The sequence below is a fragment of the Aphis gossypii genome, chromosome 3 (assembly GCF_020184175.1).
Source record: "Aphis gossypii isolate Hap1 chromosome 3, ASM2018417v2, whole genome shotgun sequence".
Taxonomy (NCBI): Eukaryota; Metazoa; Arthropoda; class Insecta; order Hemiptera; family Aphididae; genus Aphis; species Aphis gossypii.
The window spans coordinates 6,309,485-6,329,812 of NC_065532.1; the positions used below are offsets into that span (position 1 = coordinate 6,309,485).

General features: G+C 25.1%; 2 protein-coding genes across 4 annotated transcripts; one reads left to right on the forward strand and one right to left on the reverse strand.

The window, feature by feature from the left end:
* Positions 1–1,590: 1,590 nt before the first annotated feature.
* On the forward strand, positions 1,591–7,539 carry LOC114123793 (tetraspanin-9-like). 3 transcript variants are annotated; one of them, XM_050204477.1, is made up of 7 exons: positions 1,591–1,866; positions 1,926–2,023; positions 2,114–2,302; positions 2,389–2,559; positions 2,914–3,144; positions 6,673–6,819; positions 7,154–7,539. In XM_050204477.1, the coding sequence occupies exons 2-6, from the start codon at positions 1,961–1,963 to the stop codon at positions 6,736–6,738; spliced, it is 720 nt and encodes a 239-aa protein (XP_050060434.1). In that variant the 5' UTR covers positions 1,591–1,866; positions 1,926–1,960; the 3' UTR covers positions 6,739–6,819; positions 7,154–7,539. The 3 variants fall into 3 exon arrangements, with proteins under 3 accessions (XP_050060434.1, XP_027842685.1, XP_050060433.1); XM_027986884.2 differs by having other exon boundaries at positions 1,593–1,866; positions 6,673–6,823; positions 7,154–7,532; XM_050204476.1 differs by having other exon boundaries at positions 1,593–1,788; positions 6,673–6,823; positions 7,154–7,532.
* A 3,295-nt stretch (positions 7,540–10,834) lies between these two features.
* Positions 10,835–17,318, reverse strand: LOC114123784 (exportin-6). The gene is made up of 17 exons (XM_027986875.2): positions 17,011–17,318; positions 16,730–16,930; positions 16,449–16,646; positions 16,221–16,380; positions 15,942–16,093; positions 15,720–15,883; positions 15,435–15,641; positions 14,798–14,888; positions 13,230–13,319; positions 12,892–13,151; positions 12,526–12,805; positions 12,263–12,469; positions 12,014–12,198; positions 11,733–11,924; positions 11,454–11,667; positions 11,146–11,379; positions 10,835–11,081 (listed from the first exon to the last, which is right to left on the reverse strand). Exons 1-17 carry the CDS (start codon positions 17,029–17,031, stop codon positions 11,013–11,015), a joined length of 2,925 nt encoding a protein of 974 aa, XP_027842676.1. The 5' UTR covers positions 17,032–17,318; the 3' UTR covers positions 10,835–11,012.
* Between the last annotated feature and the right edge of the window lie 3,010 nt (positions 17,319–20,328).

Here is a 20,328-nt window from a genome sequence, read left to right on the forward strand (position 1 = left end):
AATCCACCAGGTTAAAGCACAATAAATATTCTTCTTTATAAAATATACAATAGGTATACCTAGGTGCCTTGGACCTAAACTGAACCAGAGAGTCGTAATCGTGGAAATACGAAACATCTTTGTTCTTATATTACGTGGGAGATAGACAAAGAAAACGAATGTTGGCGGCCCCTTAACAAATAGTTCAGTTGTTCCGCATGTTTGGTATATTGTGTAGGAGCTCTTTGACGTATCTTTCATTTTAGTCATCATATAGCCATAAAGGACATTTTTTAAATTAAAGGAGTTTCGTGATTATTGATAGAAATCGAGACTTGCTCATTGGATATCGGCTATTTCATTACCTATTATTCCCGAGTTATTAGGTATCCACCTGATGGTTATATCTTTTCTAAGTTTTTTGGTATTATTGAGGTTGTTTTGTTTTCAGTGGCGATATCACAAATAACTTTTTCTATTTAGGTATTCGAGTAGGTGCCCGATGTACCTTTTCTTCGTGTTTCTGCCATCGCCTATGGTTGTATAACTACCTATATGTTAAATTATATGTATAAACATTAAACTGTAACAAGTGTCGGATATGTATTCGATGTGGCAAATAGTTGCCAATGTGTAAGCAGCAACCTATGTAAGAATTAAGAAACTTATATTCATTGTCAAAACAATTTGTTTTTATAGAGATGATATAAATACCTATTTATGGGGATTACGGGGTGCTAGAACTTTGTAACTACCATATTAGAGATCCATTGTTTTAAATAAAAAATGTTTATAATATAAAATTATTAAAAAAACAAATCTATACGTTTCTTTTATGTAGGAGAGCTAGGTAAGCATTAATTTAAATTTTAAATGTTCGTGGTCTAGCTAGGAGAAGCGAAGTTACAAAAATCCTTTGTGAAATTCAAACACATTTATATAATATGTAGGTAAATTGCATATTTTTCATTTTGTACTATAAGTACCTACTTATTTCTAATTTCATATAAGTACTACATACAGCGACTATTTTTAAATCGTGTTTATCATCAACATTCACCGATTATTAATGCAACCTATGTTCTTGTTTTTTTTTTAAATCTGCTTTCCTGGATACTCAACCAACCATTTACCATTAAATCATGACAAAATATTTAAATTATGTACATACTACATAGTACATTGAAATACTACTAGCTGTATTTTGCATGTATAGGTAACCAGTAAAAGACATTACGCATAATCTCAAAAATGGTGTTATATATAAACTACTTTGAACATATTATAGCTTATTTTAAGATAATACAATTCTTTTAGAGCTCTTACTGAATAAGAAAACAATTTCAAGTGCAGTTGACCTGTTTTAACATAACAAAATTATTCAACTTAATATTATTGACTTCCTTTTTTTTTCTTTATAACGTAGATATTTATGTTACATACGTGTGTATGGTTACTATCACCTAGACAACTGGTGTTAAAAAAGAATAATAAATGTTTAATACAGCCTACCTATAGGCTTATATTATAATATGTTATACATATATTAACACATCAAAAATGTGTCAATCACCTTATAAATATAGCACACGTTGATGTACTTTATATTCTTCCCTCGAATTTATTTTTGTTTGTACATTATTCGAATCGTGTCGTTTCAACTAGGCACACTTATATTATTAAATTTTATAACAAACGACGCACAAATAAAATATATATATATATAATTATTAATGAATTTTTACAATCTTTTAAAAAGTTAAAAAAAATTACCTGTTTGATTTAAATGTTTTGTATACATTATTAGAGGTAACTTAAGAATATTATTCATTTAGAACTATATAGTATTTTTTACTTAGAAATTTACACATAGACACACAAAGTATTGTATGTATTTCCTTATAGATACATTATGTTATGTAAATGATTATGTAAATCAATTTCAGGAATACATAGGTAAACTATTTGTGAAGATTATATAATGGAATCTGGAAGTATTAATGTTGTAAAATATTTGTTATACATCTTTAATGTGATATATGGGGTAAATTATTTTAAATACTACTAAATAATATGTAAATAAAATATGTTTCCTAAAATTCATAATATTTAAAATATCTATTTATATTTTTAGATTACAGGAGTTGCTTTAATAGTAACTGGGATCATCGTTATTGTAGATTTGGGACGTTTTTCAAATTACTTAAATGCTTCAATTATAGCTCCACCAATATTATTTATTATATTAGGTATATGTATCATAGTATCCAGTATATTTGGATTTTATTGCATTAACAAACAAAATTTCAATTTATCAATAGTGGTCAGTAAATATGTTAACAATTATCAACTAGTTATATTAATATTAAATATAAATAAATAACAATTAAATATTATATTTGTTTATAGTTTACATTAATTTTAATAGCGGTTCTAGTAATTGAAGTATTATTATCTATTATGTCATCAGTATCCAAAGAAAATTTTAATAATGATTTGAGATTTTCTCTAAAAACGTCCATGGGAAAATATTCGTTTGATGAAACTCATCGGCAATCGTGGTCTACAGTTCAACGAAAAGTATGTTCATTTATTTTAAATAGTAGTACTTCTCACCCTAAGGTTTGAGTACAAATCTTATCCAAAACTTTAAAAGTTTATTCAAACCTATAACGTAATTCAATGTACTTAAATTAATTTGTGCAATTTATATACATAAATAGTGTATGATCGATTGTTTTCATTTCTTCTACATACATTGATATGTTTTATTAGCTGATTAATTGAATATATTAAAGTAGCTACCTATCATATCAAAATAAATAATAAATCAATTGATATAGGTAAGATAAGTAATAGATAAACTATTAAATTAAACTGAATGAGTGCTTATTATAAAAATGTTTAATTTAAGTTGTTTATAATTAATTATAGCTAGAATGTTGTGGAGTTGATACACCTAGAGATTGGTCTATAATATTCCCAGAAAATTTAGTTCCTGTTTCATGTTGTCAAAATTTACCAGTTGAATTAGGTGCATTATGCAGGAATTTATTCGATGAAAGAATTATTTATCAAAAAGGATGTTATAATGGATTAAACAATAGAGTGAAAGCTAGATTAGCCATGCTCATGTATATTGCCTTGGCATTTGGTCTTTTCCAGGTAATTCAAATGTTTTAAATACTATGAGCTATAAAAAACTACAATTAATATTCGATTATAAAAAAAAAATCATTATAATAATTTACTTAAATTACCTATATGAACTTAAAATTTTTTAAATTATTTATTTAAATATATAGTTATTATATTTTGCAACTCTTCATTTGATTCCACTAATAAAAATAAAATACTGAAAAAGTTACTACATAAATAAAAATTAATAGGTATTCAATTGGTACATTTACATACTAATAAACTATTCTTGAATTTTTTTTACACTTTTTTTTAACAGCTATTAATTATTTACCTATACCATGTGATAATGACAGATGTAAAACTATATACCTATTACTAGTATTACTTAAGTGGATACTTTATTTTGTATAAACGTTTTGTGATAAAGAAAATTATTTAATCTTAAATTTTAAGCATTGATTTTAGTAGCTAACTGGATCTAGTTAGTACTTTTAGAAACTAAAAATAGATTCTAAAAATTCTCAATACTTTTTAAAATAATTAGGAAAAACAAAAATAAATTGTTGGAATACTATATTTTGGTTTGATGCTATTTTTTTACAAATATTTGCTTTTTTTTATTGATTTTTTTATTTAAGTATAAAAACATTTTTTTGAAAAAAAAGATTGAGAACTTAATTTAAGATTCTTCAAAGGTTATCTACTGTATTTAATTTTTTAAAAGGTAGGCAAGTGGGTACCATTGTGTTAGATTTGAATAATGTAGAAATTTATCATAACAGATAACATAGTATTTAATTATTACATAAATATAATTGTATCTTTCTGTAAATACTATAAAACATCAAAAATAAATTCAGGATATGAATAAATCAAAAATTTTTTTGCGTAATGTTTATAGTGAAATTCATAATTATATAATATACAAAAGAGTTTTAAGTTTTCACAAATAATGTTTTAAAATGATTTATAATTATTTATCGTTTAAATAAGTAATTTCGTTCAAATTTGCAACCTAAATTTCTATAAAAATAATTTTCTAAATATATTCTGTATAATTTATGTGGATTCAGTATGAAAAACTTATGAATGTTACAATACATTTTCAAGAATTTTTATAAACTTAATAATTTTTTATCAATATGGATAAGAAAAAAGTTAAAAAAATTGACAAACTTATAAATAGTTCAAAATGAGTTGCCTAATATATTTATTACATAATTTAAATAATAATTTTTAATTTTTTTGAACATTTCAACTGAAATTATCCTTGGTTATTCGTTTTAAAATTGCAACAAAACTTTTCTAGTGAATATTCAATGTTGTAAGAATTTCAATAATTTGGGTTTTCTGGTTATATTAGATTCTGAACGAAGTGATGAATGTATTGATTTTACAATGGTGTGTGTTTTTTTTTTTTTTTTTTTTTTTTTTTTATGTCTGTGTACAGCATAACTAGTCGAAATATTGCTCCAATTTCAAACTATGGGGGTGGTTTCCGATGTAAAATTGAATATCCTTGGTGCATTATAAAGGTAAAAAGTTAACATTTTCCAACAGTTTTCAAAAAAATCGAGAAAAACAAAAAAAAAAAAATGACGGAAAAACGGCAATTTTTAGGCAAAACCAGTTTTCGACCAAATCGATTTTTTTTTATGGTTATAATTCAAAAACTAATTACTAAAAATACTTGAAATTTTCACCAAATATTAATGTCAGTGGTATCTGTATACAGTTAAATTTTCAAAAAATTTTGACTTTTTTTGAGTTATTTATAGACCACTGAAATTTTTGATTTTTTTGAGAAATTTTTTTTAAAGTGTCAATAAAAAATTTTTGGATGACCAAAAAGTTTTGAAAATTTAATACAAGGTTCCTTATGAGTTGTTTTTATTGTGGCTAAAAAAAATTAAAAATCGTTAGTCACAATTATTTTTAATAAGCGTTTTTAGTTCAAATTTTTACGAAATCTGTCGAAAACGCGAAAATTTGCAAGTAATTTTTAAGTTGAAAAATCATAAAATTTTTTTTTTTATAACTAAGTTTTGAAAATTTGGTACAAGGTTCTGCATAAATTTTTCTTCAAATATCTGTAAAAAAAACTCTACCGGTTTCAGACAAAAAATTTTTATGAGTGTTTGAAATTTAAATTTTTACAAAACCGCGTTAAATAACGATTTAGCCTCAAACGATTTTTGATATTTGTTATTATTCAAAAAGTATAAGTCGTAGATACTTGAAAATTTTACCAGTTATTTAGATTGGCATTTTCTTTACATGATTTAATTTTCAAAATATTTTGAGTTTTTTTGAGCTATTTATAGACAACTGAAATTTTCTGAAAAATTTTTTTGGCCCTATCAAAATACTTGAAAATTTTATACAAAGTTCCTCATATGTTATTCTTATAGTGATTAAAAAATTATAAGAATACATAGGCACAATTTTTTTTTATTAGCATTTGAAGTTCAAATTTTGACAAAAATTCGTCAAAATCATGAATATTTGCAAATTATTTTGTAGTTCAAAATTCATAAAATTGTTTGTATTTATATCTAACGTTAAAAAATTCAACACTAAGTTTTCCATAAGTTTTGCTTCAAAAAGTTATAGAGAAAATTTTAAGAGTCATTATAGGAAAAATGTTTTGAGCGTTTGAGTTTTAAATTTTTATGAAATCGGAATATTTGTTTCAAAATAGAATATATGACAATATTTAATTATAATATATTATAGACTGACAAATCATCTCCGTTCAGAATCGTTTTTCGTATACAATGATACTTATCATTGCATTCAAATTTAATCTACCCTAGTCCGAGGTCCACCCCACCCCCAAATGTACAGCAGAGCGGTACCCACTTGCCGACTTTTTTATTTTATATTTAAATACTTATAAAAAAAATATTGGGACTAAAAATTTTTGATCTTTTTTAATTGAGAAATTAACTTGACTTATTTACCAATGGTTTAGTATAAAAAATCCCCATTTTCGTTTGTTTTTTCTATTTAAGTAAAAAGTACTTGAATTTTCTCATTTTTACTTGTCTAAGGTACAAACTAAATTTTATTGTCTATCCAAAACCACCCTCAGAGTTAGGTTAGGTTAAAGTCATTACATTTTTCATAAGCTTTATAAAGTTTAAAATGTTTGATTAATTTAATTTAAAAAATGCAGTTGTTATAGTGATAGGTAATTCAAAAAGCGTAAATAATGTCTACTAGACATATTTTACTATTTTAGTTATAACATTACTTTTGTAAGATGTTTTTAATTATTTGCTTAACTATTTTAATATATTAAATGAAATGCATAGTAGAAGATATAAATAAATGTTCTATATATATATATATATATATATTCTTTCCATTAGTTTCTAATGCTTATAACGATTGAATAAATCTATAAACAAGATTATATAGTGTATTATTTACATATTTTATAGCATACAATTTATATATCACTTAATAAATATTATATATTACAATGTATATTGCAATACAGTTATAGTATATAGCCTTATAAGTACTTAAGAACTTGATACTTTTTAGGTGGTTGGCATCGTGTTAGCATGCTTTTATACATATTTATTGAAAAATGGTCAAGGAAGCAAGTAAGATAATTATAGTTTTTTTTTTAAATGAGAAGTTGTAAAATTGCTGTACATATATCCATCATACAACTTGTATATAAAACAAGTAGGTAGGTGCCATATAAAATATTTGTATAGACATTTTGTATATTTATATATTCATGTGTATATTTTAAAGTATCTATCTACTTTATATCTATAATATTGTTAAAACAAATAATAAGTAATTATTAAATAGTTATGTATCATTTAATTATTTAATTCTAATAAATATAGTTCTAGTTTTAAATATATCATATACATGTTTATAATTTATCATATTTTCTCATACAACAAGCTTAAAAATCAAAATAGATTATATCATTTTTTATGACTGTACCTATATAATTTAATTTCAATTTTAATATACACATATATTAAATGATTATTTTATGTTTTAGAAATTCACATAATATTATTCAAAATAGATGACAGCAAGATGATGTAGGATTTGATACAAATTATTTAAATAAGTCCTACAACCAAAATACATACTCACGAGACACGTTAAGCCGTAAGGATCAATTAAACAATTTATTAGATACATTAAGAAAACAAAGAAAAAAAATGAATTTTTAAATATGTTCATGTATTATTCATTTTTTATAATACTTATAATAATTGTATATATGTATTATCTTTTACTTTATGTTATTTATGTAGACTTTAATTCCTCATACAATTAAAATTATTATTAAATGTATATTATTGCAGTGTATGTATATATCTATAATAATAATTTTTTAATGAATTTAAGTTACTATTTTATAAAATAAAATTAGGGTTGATTTTAGAGTTCATACTTCATAGCACGATATTGCATTTACATATTATTATATACTACATATTATTATTTATAAAATGTAAAGATGAATCTTTACTCAAAAATATATTTTTAACAAACAAAATATGTGTTTCCAGGATTAGCCATAATAGTGATGCGTATCCGTTTTTGTAGAAGGTAAATACATAAAAAACGGGGAAAAATAGTGTTTTAGCCTGTACAACGCTCATATAATATTGTACGTTTGTTTATTTAAAAATATTGACATTGCCAATAATTATTATTATTATTATTATAACAACAACATTATGATAATCTGAGATTTCATGTAAGAGTGTATGACTACTAGTATACTAGTTGACATATTGCGCATATTACTTGCACATTCATCTGCATAATGTGGTCCGGTATCTACTAGACATGTTACGAGATGTGTTGGCAAATACATTTGATGAAATCTAAATTAAAAGAAAATTTAAATTTGGCATAGGCCAGTTTTCTACGCCCCTTGATTGGGGTCCTAAAATTTACCCCTAGCCATGTACCAAATGCCCTGGCCAACATCCTCCATCAGATATCGTTGGGTAACAGCTAAATTTATCTTGAAATACATATCCTAATCAATCTATCCAATAATTTACATGTTTAACACGGTTAATACCTATAAATGAAGATTCGTTCGTAGATTCACCCATTACTTTCATTTATGATCCAGTCATTCTCAACTGTTCTCACGTATGGTTACAAAGTCTACAAATAAAAGTTATATCTTACTCCAGGGGTCGTAATCCACAGCCCGTGTAGCGATGTTATGCAGTCCGTGATTACAATTTATAATTGGTTAATTACTATAAAAGTGCAGAATACCACATTATGTTAGTTGATAAAAAAAAATAAACTGTAAATAAAATAAGGAGTATGGCCCGTGAATTTTTTTTATTTTTTGGCCCTTGACACCAAAAAGGTTGCCGACTTCTGTTTTACACCCTATGATTTACTTTGTATTAAATGCGCGTAAGCATCAATATTGCATACCCATAGCGCCGTATTACAATTTTAATGTGCATTAAAAATATAAGTATTATAAATTATAATGAATGTTTAATGTTAGTCATTTTGATAAAAATGACCAAAAAAACGGTCACTTTGTTAGCCTTTTATGATAATAACATTAGGTACCAAACATGAGACTACTATTTTATATAATCACATACACTCTTACAGGTTATATAGGTATATTTTATTATACATTAATAAAAATATATTAGTAGGTAATACAAGTATTAAAGATGGAAATTATACTTTATTAGTTATTACCATCCATAACTAACCTGTCAAATATGCCAGTTGTGTGAACACCATGATTGTGCACTGGTCGAATGTATAATTATTGGTGAATTTGGCAATATAGCTTAATATACAAAATTATTGAAAGTGATTCATATCATATTATACTATAGGTAGCTAATAATATTTTCAATTGAAAATACAATTAACTAGAATGATTACTATAATACACAGAATGTCTAGCATGTATTTGTATAAAAAAGCCTTCTGTAATATATTGTAATACATACTATAACATTTTATCTATGTAATAAAGGTAAAAAGAAATTAATTATAATATTTTAATACCTCAAATATTTGCATTATCATAAAAATATTATACAATTATAATAATTAATAAATGTATCTACCTTTGAAACATATTACAGTTTGGTTACTTGATTATTTCCTGGGTTTCTATGAGATTATAGTAAAATAATAATACAAAATAGATTTGTGTTAGCATAAATTTCATCTATTAAATTTTGAGCAGTATGATGAGTCGATGAATGTATTTATTTTACAAAAATGCTATTTTTTTTTTATGTATACTCATATTAAGTAGGTATTATATTTATTAAGTAATCATAAAATGTTTTGATTTTTAACTTTGTATCACTACGACACTACTTGTTAATCATCAATCATAAGAAAACTTTTAAATTTATCTGGGATAAAAAATATTTAATAACACTAATAATAGTTGTTCAATCCAATCAGGACCTCCATAAAAACCATGATTTTTACTCGAATAAATAAAAATGGTAAAAATTAAACTATCTAAATTACTGCTTTATTGATTTCATTGAGCAATGAATATATTGATTTTGCAATGTGTTTTTTTTCTGGAATCACCTTATTTTGAGGCGCATAGAGAAGCAAAGTAGATCTAGTTGTAATCTTAAAACCTTAGTTTTTTTTTTGGTAACCAATGGCTATTCTTAATAAACCAAATATAATAATTTCTCATATTACAACAAAATATCTTTGTGTGAATCCTTCATTAAAATCCAAATTTTACAAAATTCTTTCTTAGTTGGCATCTAAGGAATAAATAGACAAAATCAAACTGTTTCTCTGTTTCTATTATAAGCTCTGCATATCCCAGCACTACAATTACTGTAGCCAGTGTAGTCACTATAAATTACTTTCCATATAAAAACCAAGTTGTTTCTCAACATATTATTTAATACCATCTCATATACCTTTGTCCATACTTAATATTAAGTAATGAAATTTGAATTTTTATATCAATTTTTTTCGGTAAGAACCTTCAATAATCTCTTATCAAATAATTTAAGTACAATACTATGTTAATTATCCAAAATTAAATCAACTAGATAAGTACTACCTATAAATTTGAATGTTAACTGTTACCTAATGCTGGTATTATAATTAATACCTAGTTACAAGGAATTAGTTAATGTTATTAACGACTTGATGTAATTCAATAATTGTTTTAACTTGATTTGGATTATGTTGAAACATAAGTTAAAGTACTATCGAGATCAACTGATTTTTTGTGGGAATACTTGACATAAAATCTTGACAAAACTCAAATACTAAAATAAATAATTAAATATTATGATATATTTTTTTCATTTTATAAATTAAAATAGTTTTATACTGACAAATACTAAACGAATAATCCCTAGTTAAAAGATATATTTCCAAAACTAATGGTTTAACGCTAAAAAAAAATTAAATATATTAATTAAAACAATTATTATTAACAAGTGTTACAAGATTTATATAATTCATATTCTTATAATATTCATAATAATAATAATAAAACATAAGACATCTAATCTAAGTATAATCTAAGTCCAGTTCCATTATTTGTTAACCATACACAGACCATACTTTATATAAAAGAGTATAAATTATAATTAAAGATGACTCACTGTTTTTTTTTTTGCTGAAAATACTTTTTACAAAATTAAAAACATAGTTTTTTGAACCATTTACATAATACGTTAGAAACATTTTATTTATAATAAATAATTAAATATATGTATAAAAAATAATCATAATTTTATTATCAATACTTAATTATTACAATAACCTTAAGAATAAAAATTAATTTTTAATCAAGGGTGAAGTACGTAGACAAAGTAAAAAAATCAGTCATTTTACCTTTATGAGTTGGTTCAAATTTGTTTTGAACACCTTATGTCATTTGTTAGCTGGGCAAGATTAACCATAAATGTTGGTAGTTCCTACAATAACAAAATTAATATGTTAAATATATTTATAAACTTATATTAATAAGATAATAACTACTTTGACAGGCTGCATTCGTTTTTGCCTCAAAAATTGTCGCTGATCATTACGTATATTATCTGTTTGTTTCAAATACTCAGGTAAAAATTTGGAAAAGAAATAATCAAAGTCAACACTAGCCATGTTATAAATAGCCATTGATATTTCGTCTGATAGTATTGTATGGCTTTTATTAACCATAACATTCAATAACACAGTCATGTATTTACTAAGAAAATAATGTTTGAAATATTCCTTAAGAAAAAATAAAAACTAAATAATTATAAAATTCTTTCAAAATAAATTATTTATTCTTTTTAAATTAATACCTTTGCATATAAATTCCATTGCATGTGTAATTCTTCAATGGCTTTCAAGTTTTGTGAAAAAATACTTATATCATTTATCATAAATGAGTATCCTATTACTTCCAATATTGTAGTGAACTGTTCAGAATTATCAATGTTATTGTCATTATTAGGATGTAGCACTGAGAGAGATGGAGAAGCAGGAAAAAAATATCTCCATTTAAACATTAAAACACTAAAAAAAAACAAAACAATGTCTGTGACTCTTAATAATATTTGATAATAAAATAATAATTTTACCAATAGAGCAAATTATAAAGTGCTGAGACTGTTGGTGGGTAGCAGTTAGAAGCTACCAAAGGAATTAATTTCTCTAGTGCTAATTTAATTGCTACAGACGTAAATTCTTTATTTGATTTAGAAGAATGTTTAACAATTAATGATAGAACTTCAAGCATTTTAATTGTCAACGATGTACTAGCTGACCAAATCCTATATGTAAATGAAAAAAAAAAAAATTAACAACAAAATAATAACCTTATTTTAGTTAATGCACCTACTGGTAAAAATATTATACTTACATATCCAAGTCAACAAATGTTTGCATAAGAATTTGTACAAATTGAGGTGACATAGTATCATGCAATAATTCATACATTTCTGACAAAAATGTCATCACCCGTTCACTTTTTTCTATTTGTGCATTCAGTGAGGATTCTGATACCATAAAATTTTTCAAGTGAGTAACCGCTTCAACCAAACATGGCTATAGAAATTGGTTTAAAAATAATGATTATAACATGTAAAAGGGATATTATTAATATAGTTACTTCAACAGCGCGATAAATAATCCTTCTAGTAGACATTTTGTAAGGTCCACTACTGACAAGAACATCAGTTAACATTTTTAAATCATTTAATCCAGATGGTGCTAATGACTTCAAATAATTCATAAGAACCAGTACTTTAATTTCTTCTTCTTGACTGGGACAAGTCAAAAGAAACTTTAAAGATGTTACTCTTACTGACAAACGAGTCTAAAAGTATAAGTTATAAATAATTAAGTAAATAAATATTTTTGTGCAAATGTTACCTTTTTATTTAAATGATTAAGTGTAATAGAACCATCTAAAAATGGAGATAATAGTTGTTCTAGCAATGATGTATACTCGCTAATATGAACAAGCATAGGTTCAGTAACGGTTGGTAATAAAACTCCACAAGCATCATGAATCTGAGTGGGTTGACTCGTGTCTTGTAAAGATGTAACCAAAACGGAAAAAAGTTTTTCTCGATTCTGTTCCATACAAAATTGTTTGTTATTGTTTAATAAATGCATCCACCTCGATAAAGCCGTAAGTATTTCACTTTGACTAATATAAAAAAAAATAAGTGTGATAACAACAACCTTTTTGTAACTTAATAATTTTTTAGCTAAACAAAAATTTAAATATTTTACATTTGAATCAGAGTTTTTGTGGTTGATTGTGGTACGGGTAATTGATAAAGTGGAGTTGTAGCAACACCTTGAATTGCTATGTCATTGAGCATTTTTGTAATCGCAATTTTCATAGAATCTTCATAATAACCACTAAGGCTTGTTAAAGTCCTAGTAGATGGAACTAAGAACATACACTTGGAATCTTTAAAGTTTTCCAATAACATGGGTGAATTCAGTATAGTTATATAATCATTTATGTAAACTTTCCAATTATCAACCTAGAACCATTATTATTAATTTAATGGAATTTACATCAATCTTTAAATTAGAAAAGTTAATACAACTCTTGTATTTACCACAGGCACAGCAATAACTGGATAAAGATGTGCTACATTTGATATGATTTCAATATTTTTATTCAAAAATATTTGGCATTCGGTTTGTCCCTGTAAAAATTTAAATAAAGACAACAATGGAAATTACTATTTAGTAGTTGGAATTTTTTTTTTTTAATAAGCTGTAAATAATATATAACATTATTATAATAATAGATAAGTAATTAGTTTAAAAACTTGGTTTGTTTTATTTAAATATTATACTTTATATTCTAATTGAGAGAAATTCTAAACTAAGTATTTAATAGTGCCTTAGCTTGCAGATATGAACTTAAAAGAAAGTCTAACCACAATAATAAAGCCAATAATTATTAATTAGTAATTATATTGTAGGCAATTCAACTAAATGATATTCACTCAGACATATAAAGAAAAATTAATTAATTTAATCATATTAATTTATATTTAAATACTTTTACAAACATTTACTGTTATTGTAAACTTAATTTTAATTAAAATGTAATAATAATAATAAAAATAAAAATCAATTATAAAATTGAAAAATAATTTGATAATCTAATAATATTCATGCTAAACTAGCATCATATTAACTGGTTTATCAAGATAATATGATACAATCATTATTGTACATTAAGGTTTTATACTTGGCCACTAATATACATTTTTTGTTTTGTTGGATCAACAAAATTGTATACTTAAGAGGATGTTGAATCTGCATGTGTTTTTTTTTTATCTTACAATAATATACTGCTAAATTTAAGCATAGCCAATTTTGTGTAGTAAGCTTTAATATTAAAAAAATTGACCTATAAACAAAAGGTAAGATTATAAGAATATTATTTAGAAAAAGTATTTTAGAATTTTACAAATGTTTAATTTATAAGTGATTTAAAACTATGTAAATTATTACAATTTTAAAATTCTTATGGCTCAATTTAAAATTAAAATATCAATAAAAGTTTTTGTTATACCTTAGATAATATTCTTACCTTTAAGTTTGAATAATAGGTCAATTTTATATTGTATAAAAGCATGCAAAACCAAATTGGATGTAATAAATACAGATTTGCTATATTCTATATTTGTAAAAAGTTATGATTTTTATGATACAAGCAAGAAAATGCACCTTCTTTGAAATATTTATGTAGTAATAATTAAATATAGTTAGATTATATTTAACAAATTAAAATACAGCAAAATAATTAATAAATAAAATTTTAGTAATAAAAGGATAATTGAGAATTAGATTATTACAAAGAATAGTAAGTCATCTACTATATTTTGAAAGAAAAATGTATAAAATACATATACTACAAAAAATTATTAAACACAATCAAATAGTATTGGGGCATGGGGTATTCATGCATATATGTTTAGAACTTATAGAAGGATACCAAATTGTTGTCTCTTCATAAGTTTAATTCTTTAATTGTTACTATTTGTAAGACAGAGACAACACATACAGGAGGTTTAATGCCCTCTTTAAGGTTAAACATAAGAAATAAACTCATATAAAATGTGAAAATGTGTTAGTACATTACAATACTAATACTAATACAAATACATACATCATCATCAACAGTTTCATCATTTATACTGCCAAAAGTATTAATTTTTTGTGTCACTCTTTCAACAAGATCTAAAAATAGACGCCGATACCTGGAATATATACATTCATTCATTATTAGTGAATAACTTATTAAAAATATTTTTTAAATTAATTACAAATCACTATTGTTTTATATTAAATATAACATTCATGAACAATTATAGAAGTTCTTTTTTCTAAACAAGTCATAGTTTAATTTTTATATTAAGTTTACAATTATTAAATGCTTATAATTTTAAACTACAGTGTACTCTCGATTATCCGCATTATTGGATTATCCTTTGTCTTCTGCAGAATTATTTACATGCATATAATATGTATACAATATATATATATATATACATTGGGTTGTGATAACTAATTACTCGATAACGATGTAAAACACAATACTTTTGTTTAATATTAATACTTTTTGGTAATTGTTGATATGTTTAATGAAAAAAATTATTATTCGCAGAATTCACTTATCCGTGGATGCCCTGCTACTCTATTTCGCAAATACTCGAAAGTAAACTGTATTAATACTTATTAAAATTTTATTTTATTTTTTAATATTTTAAATAATTGTACAATTTAAAAATAAATTTTATAATTACTTTTCAATACACTCGGGACGATCAGATAATGCTTCGAAAATACTACTCCATATATCCAAGCACTGATAATAACATTCTAAAACATCTTGCCGGAATGTAAATTGTAATAGTAATTCTAAGAATTCACCATTATTGAAATGATTATCAAGATAGTTCCAATATTTTCTAATGACTACAGAGAGAATTTCAATGACTATAATCATGTAACTGAAAAATATAAAGTTTATTAGACTAATATTTATTAAAAGTATACTGTAATACTATAATACTTTAATGTATACTTACGCTTCGCTTACAAAACTAATTTCAGGAACAGAAATTATATTTTCAACTAAACGGAATGTATAAAGACATAACTCAGATAAAATGAAATATCTATCTTCTGTTTGAGTGTAAGATTTACTAAGAACTTCATTAAATATAGTCAAAATGTTAATGGATGTAGCATTCTAAACAATAAAATCAATGATTTCATACTATTCATTTATTAAATTATACAAAATATACCTCTTTTTTCCCTAGGGGCATCAAAACATGTAATAAATCTGGAGTCAGATGCTTTTCAAATGGAAGCCATGTAAACATATCAGAAAATACTTTTGTAACGGCTTCGTATATTTCATCAGAATTTGATGTTTTATGGGCATTTTTTAATATGTCTAAAAATAATTTATTATTAATAGTTAATTATTTATAGTAGGTACCATCTGTTATAATTATTATTAAATTAATAATGTAACATTTCTTCAGTATAATAGTAAAATTTCTATACTATAATAATTTTACCTGAAAGTATTTCAAACAATTTAGGAATGTGCTTCAAAAAATTTACTTTCAGTTCATGTTTTCTTTTGCCTAAAAGATCTTCTTTGGGACTAATAAATTCTTCAGATGACAACAGCAAAAATGATAAGCCTAAAAGAACTTGATCAGGGTTTACAAGCAACTATATGAATCACAAATATATTAATAACTCATTTATTTGTTTTTGAATAGGTAACAGAAAACTCTTACTTGTGCAATATGATCAATAAAATTTGGATACCGTAAAGGCCAATCATTACGGGCTATATCGACTAATAACTTGATCATTTTACTGATCATATATTTTGGATACTCATTGTGTTTCATAACAATATGGTTAAAAATTGCTTCCCTCAATGTTTCTTGGGATTTGAAAGTCATTTTTTCCCATTTCTTATTAATAATCATCTATACATCAAACATCACCGTATAATATAAATAAATTGCTTTGTACTGGGTGGTTAGATAAAAAAAAAAACTAAATATCTTACCTCCATAATGTTCAAACTGAACATTAATAAATATTGGTTTTTACTGTTCTCCAGGTTATAGCAACACTGCACCCAACATTTGTCTCGCTCACCAAACTTATCAAATTCTTCTTGCATACATAGCTTTACAGCGTTACTAGAATTTACGTCATAAAACTCTGTCAACATCATCTCGTAGTTTTTCATTTCATTTTCGTAGACCTAAATAACGCGAGATAGTAATAGTCATTCGTAATATGTAAACTCAATTCTGGAATATCGCACGTAGAACATATACTTACGACTACGTCTTGACCGTTCATAATGATGGTTATTGTTAATGGTGACAGTTAAAATTTCTAAACGATCAGGAAAACAATTTGTTTGGCCAACGATTTCCGTACATTTGACGACCGCCCGGCGGCGTTAGATTATAATATTATTGGCGGTGATATGATGTTTATTACAGCACATCATTTACAATTTACATGACCGTAAGTTTTCGGAAATAATACCGTTATTTAATAAAGTCACTAAGTACCAAGTAGAAATCGGTAAGCAGAAAGCACAATGTAACATAGTATTTTTAATTTGTAACAAAATTAAAAACATTTTCGAACGTTATCTCGGTTACTATCAGATCAGTGTAACCAACCGTAAGACTTCATGATAATATGTTATTGTCATTGAAATGTGTATAATATTATAATATTATTATGTTATTACTTATTACCATTTATTAATAATTAATAAATAATATATTAATAATACAGAATAGATGTCAGATGAAATTTTCATCTATTCTGTAGTTAATCTATGTGCTTCTATATAAATTTTAAAATCAAATTTGGGCGAGTAATGAGTATAATCAATGTAATTACTACTTACTTACTGACATACAGCTAGTTTGCTATTACCATAAACAATTACCGGTTTTGCAATTTAATCGAATAAGAAATTTTAGATCATTTAAAACCGTAAAAACGGGGGTTTTATTGGGTAAACATAATATTTTTTTAATTTAGAAAACACGGTATATTATAATATACGAGTATAGTATAATCTATCGTGATTTGTAACAAAACAAAAATAAGCAACACAATGTCTTATACATATATTTGTACACAAAAATACCAAGCAATTAATTTCCTTGTGGAAATGATAAAGACCGGTACTGGTTTGCTTATTTTATTATATAGATCCGCCGCGGAGAGTGAAAACTTTATAGTCCCGCCATCCATAATAAATTATAATAAATACATCGTAAAAAAATACAAATAATCTAATAATTCGACGGAAAAACGTACCATTGGGTAAGTCGTAAATAACGGTAACCTATCATAGATATTTATCACATAATATGGATCGATATCCTTTGTATAGATACATAAAACATAAAAGAACAAGCCTTTTTTATGTTCTATTTTTGTAATGCCACAAAATGAACTTTTTTCAATTTTTTTCCACAAAGTTCGAGTTGTTTCAAATATACTCCTGAATGTCACCACGTCGGCCGATTTTTCATTTTTTTTTCTTTTTTAAGAGGAGGGATAGGAAATTGTATTTTATATTTTTTATTGTTTTTTTTAGCTTGTCATTTAAATTAATTTTACGACTTTTTTTCACAAGTTTTTACCAAATGAACCAACTAGTGAGTAATATTTTATTTTAAGTGAAGTCAGCGACTTTAACTTATTGTAGTGTAGATTTGAAAAATAACAGTTTCTCACATGGACAATTATACGTAGCATTTTTTAGAGTTGGAGGACCTGATCATTAGGTTTAGATACTACAAAATAAAACTCTAATTATGGTATATCGTATAGGTGCCTAGAGGTTTTGACTGGAGCCATTTTTAATATTTTATGAAGTTAAATTTTATAAATTATAATTATAATTAAACTCATTACTGATGAGAATTATTATTCATTTGTAAATATTATTATTAATATTTTTTTACTTGTAATTCAGATACTACTACTATTGAGAATTTGATTTATTATATATATATTAATTAAAAATATTTTTTTTTTTTTAAAATACAACTATTTATTTTTTTATATGTGAGTTGAATTAAAAATTTCGTTTACAGAAAGTAAAAACTGCACACGGGCGAAGCCGGGTAATTCAGCTATAGTAATAATATCCTAACATCACAGTACGTATTCAAGTTAATCATAATTCATGGATACAATTTTGTGGATCCTAACTCGGGAATCCACACACAAGATGTCGAAAGAACGCGAGGTTCGACCAAATGGGTCAACAAAAACATTGAGGAACAGATCTAAATTTTCTAGACTCATACATGGCGGAGTTTATGTGGCGATCAAAACTAAATAATAGTGAAACCATTTTAAAAGATGTGGCAGAATTTTGGGAATCACGAAAAGCATCAACATTTTTATACATTATATTTTTAATTTTAATTTTTATTATTATTTCAATATATCGTAAATATCAATAAATAAACTCATTATTTTATATTTATACAAATTATACGATGTATTTATTGTTATATGGATGGCGGAGCGATAACAAACCGATAATAGGTACCTAGATATCTATAGAGTAATAGATACAGTAACTATGTATATATAATGAACTCCAAGTCTACGTACGATTTAGAAGCAAATAATATTTAATTTAATTTACAAGTAGTTATTTTGTAAAATTTAATTTATAAAATATATCATTTAATCAGGCGTAAATTATTATGTACCTACCCACTCAAAACAAAAGGAAAAACTTTTTCACGGAGTACGGTTGCGGACTTCTCCACTTGTAGCATTATTAACTCAAGTACAACTCAACGTCTTCACCAAAATTGAATGCCTTATATTAAACACATTTATTATTTAACTGTTTAAAAAATAATAATAATTTGTTATTTGTATCAGATAAAATTAAATATTAAAATTTTAAAACTGATTTTATTTATTTTTTATACAATGCCGTGAGATATGATCCATACTTGTAGTATTCACTTAAAAGCAAGTAACAATGATATAATTATAATTTAAAGAGGTACTGCTATGCTGTACACATGGGCGCCCATAAGTAAAATTTTAGGGGGGGTCAAAATAAAAAATTCTCAAATGTAAAGATTATTATATTATATTATGGTAATATTTATTGAGTTACAAGTTTTTAATATTTTTTGTCCAGGGGGGGGGGGCAAGTGCCAGGTTAAGGTTAGGGCCTAAGTGCCCCCCTTGCCCCTCCCAATGGGCGCCCATGGCTGTACAGTATAATATAGTAGATGTCGAGTGGGTCATTCTAATCAGGGACGTATTTAGAAATGTCTTTATGGGGGAGAAGGGCACAAACAAAAAGTTCAAATTAGCGTACATGGGACGTACAGAGAGTCTAGAATTAAGAGGCTAATACTCTAAATAATAAAAATAAGTGGAAGATACAGTGAATGGAGGTGGGCACGGACACCAAAGGCCCCCTTAAATATGCCTCTGACTGTAATGAATATTATGTTGTTAAATGATTTATGTAAATAACTAATGAAATTCTCAAGTATCTATGACTTATATTTTTTGAATAATAATAAATATTGAAAATCAATTGAGGATAAATCGTTATCGTTACCCAATTTCGTAAAAATCTAA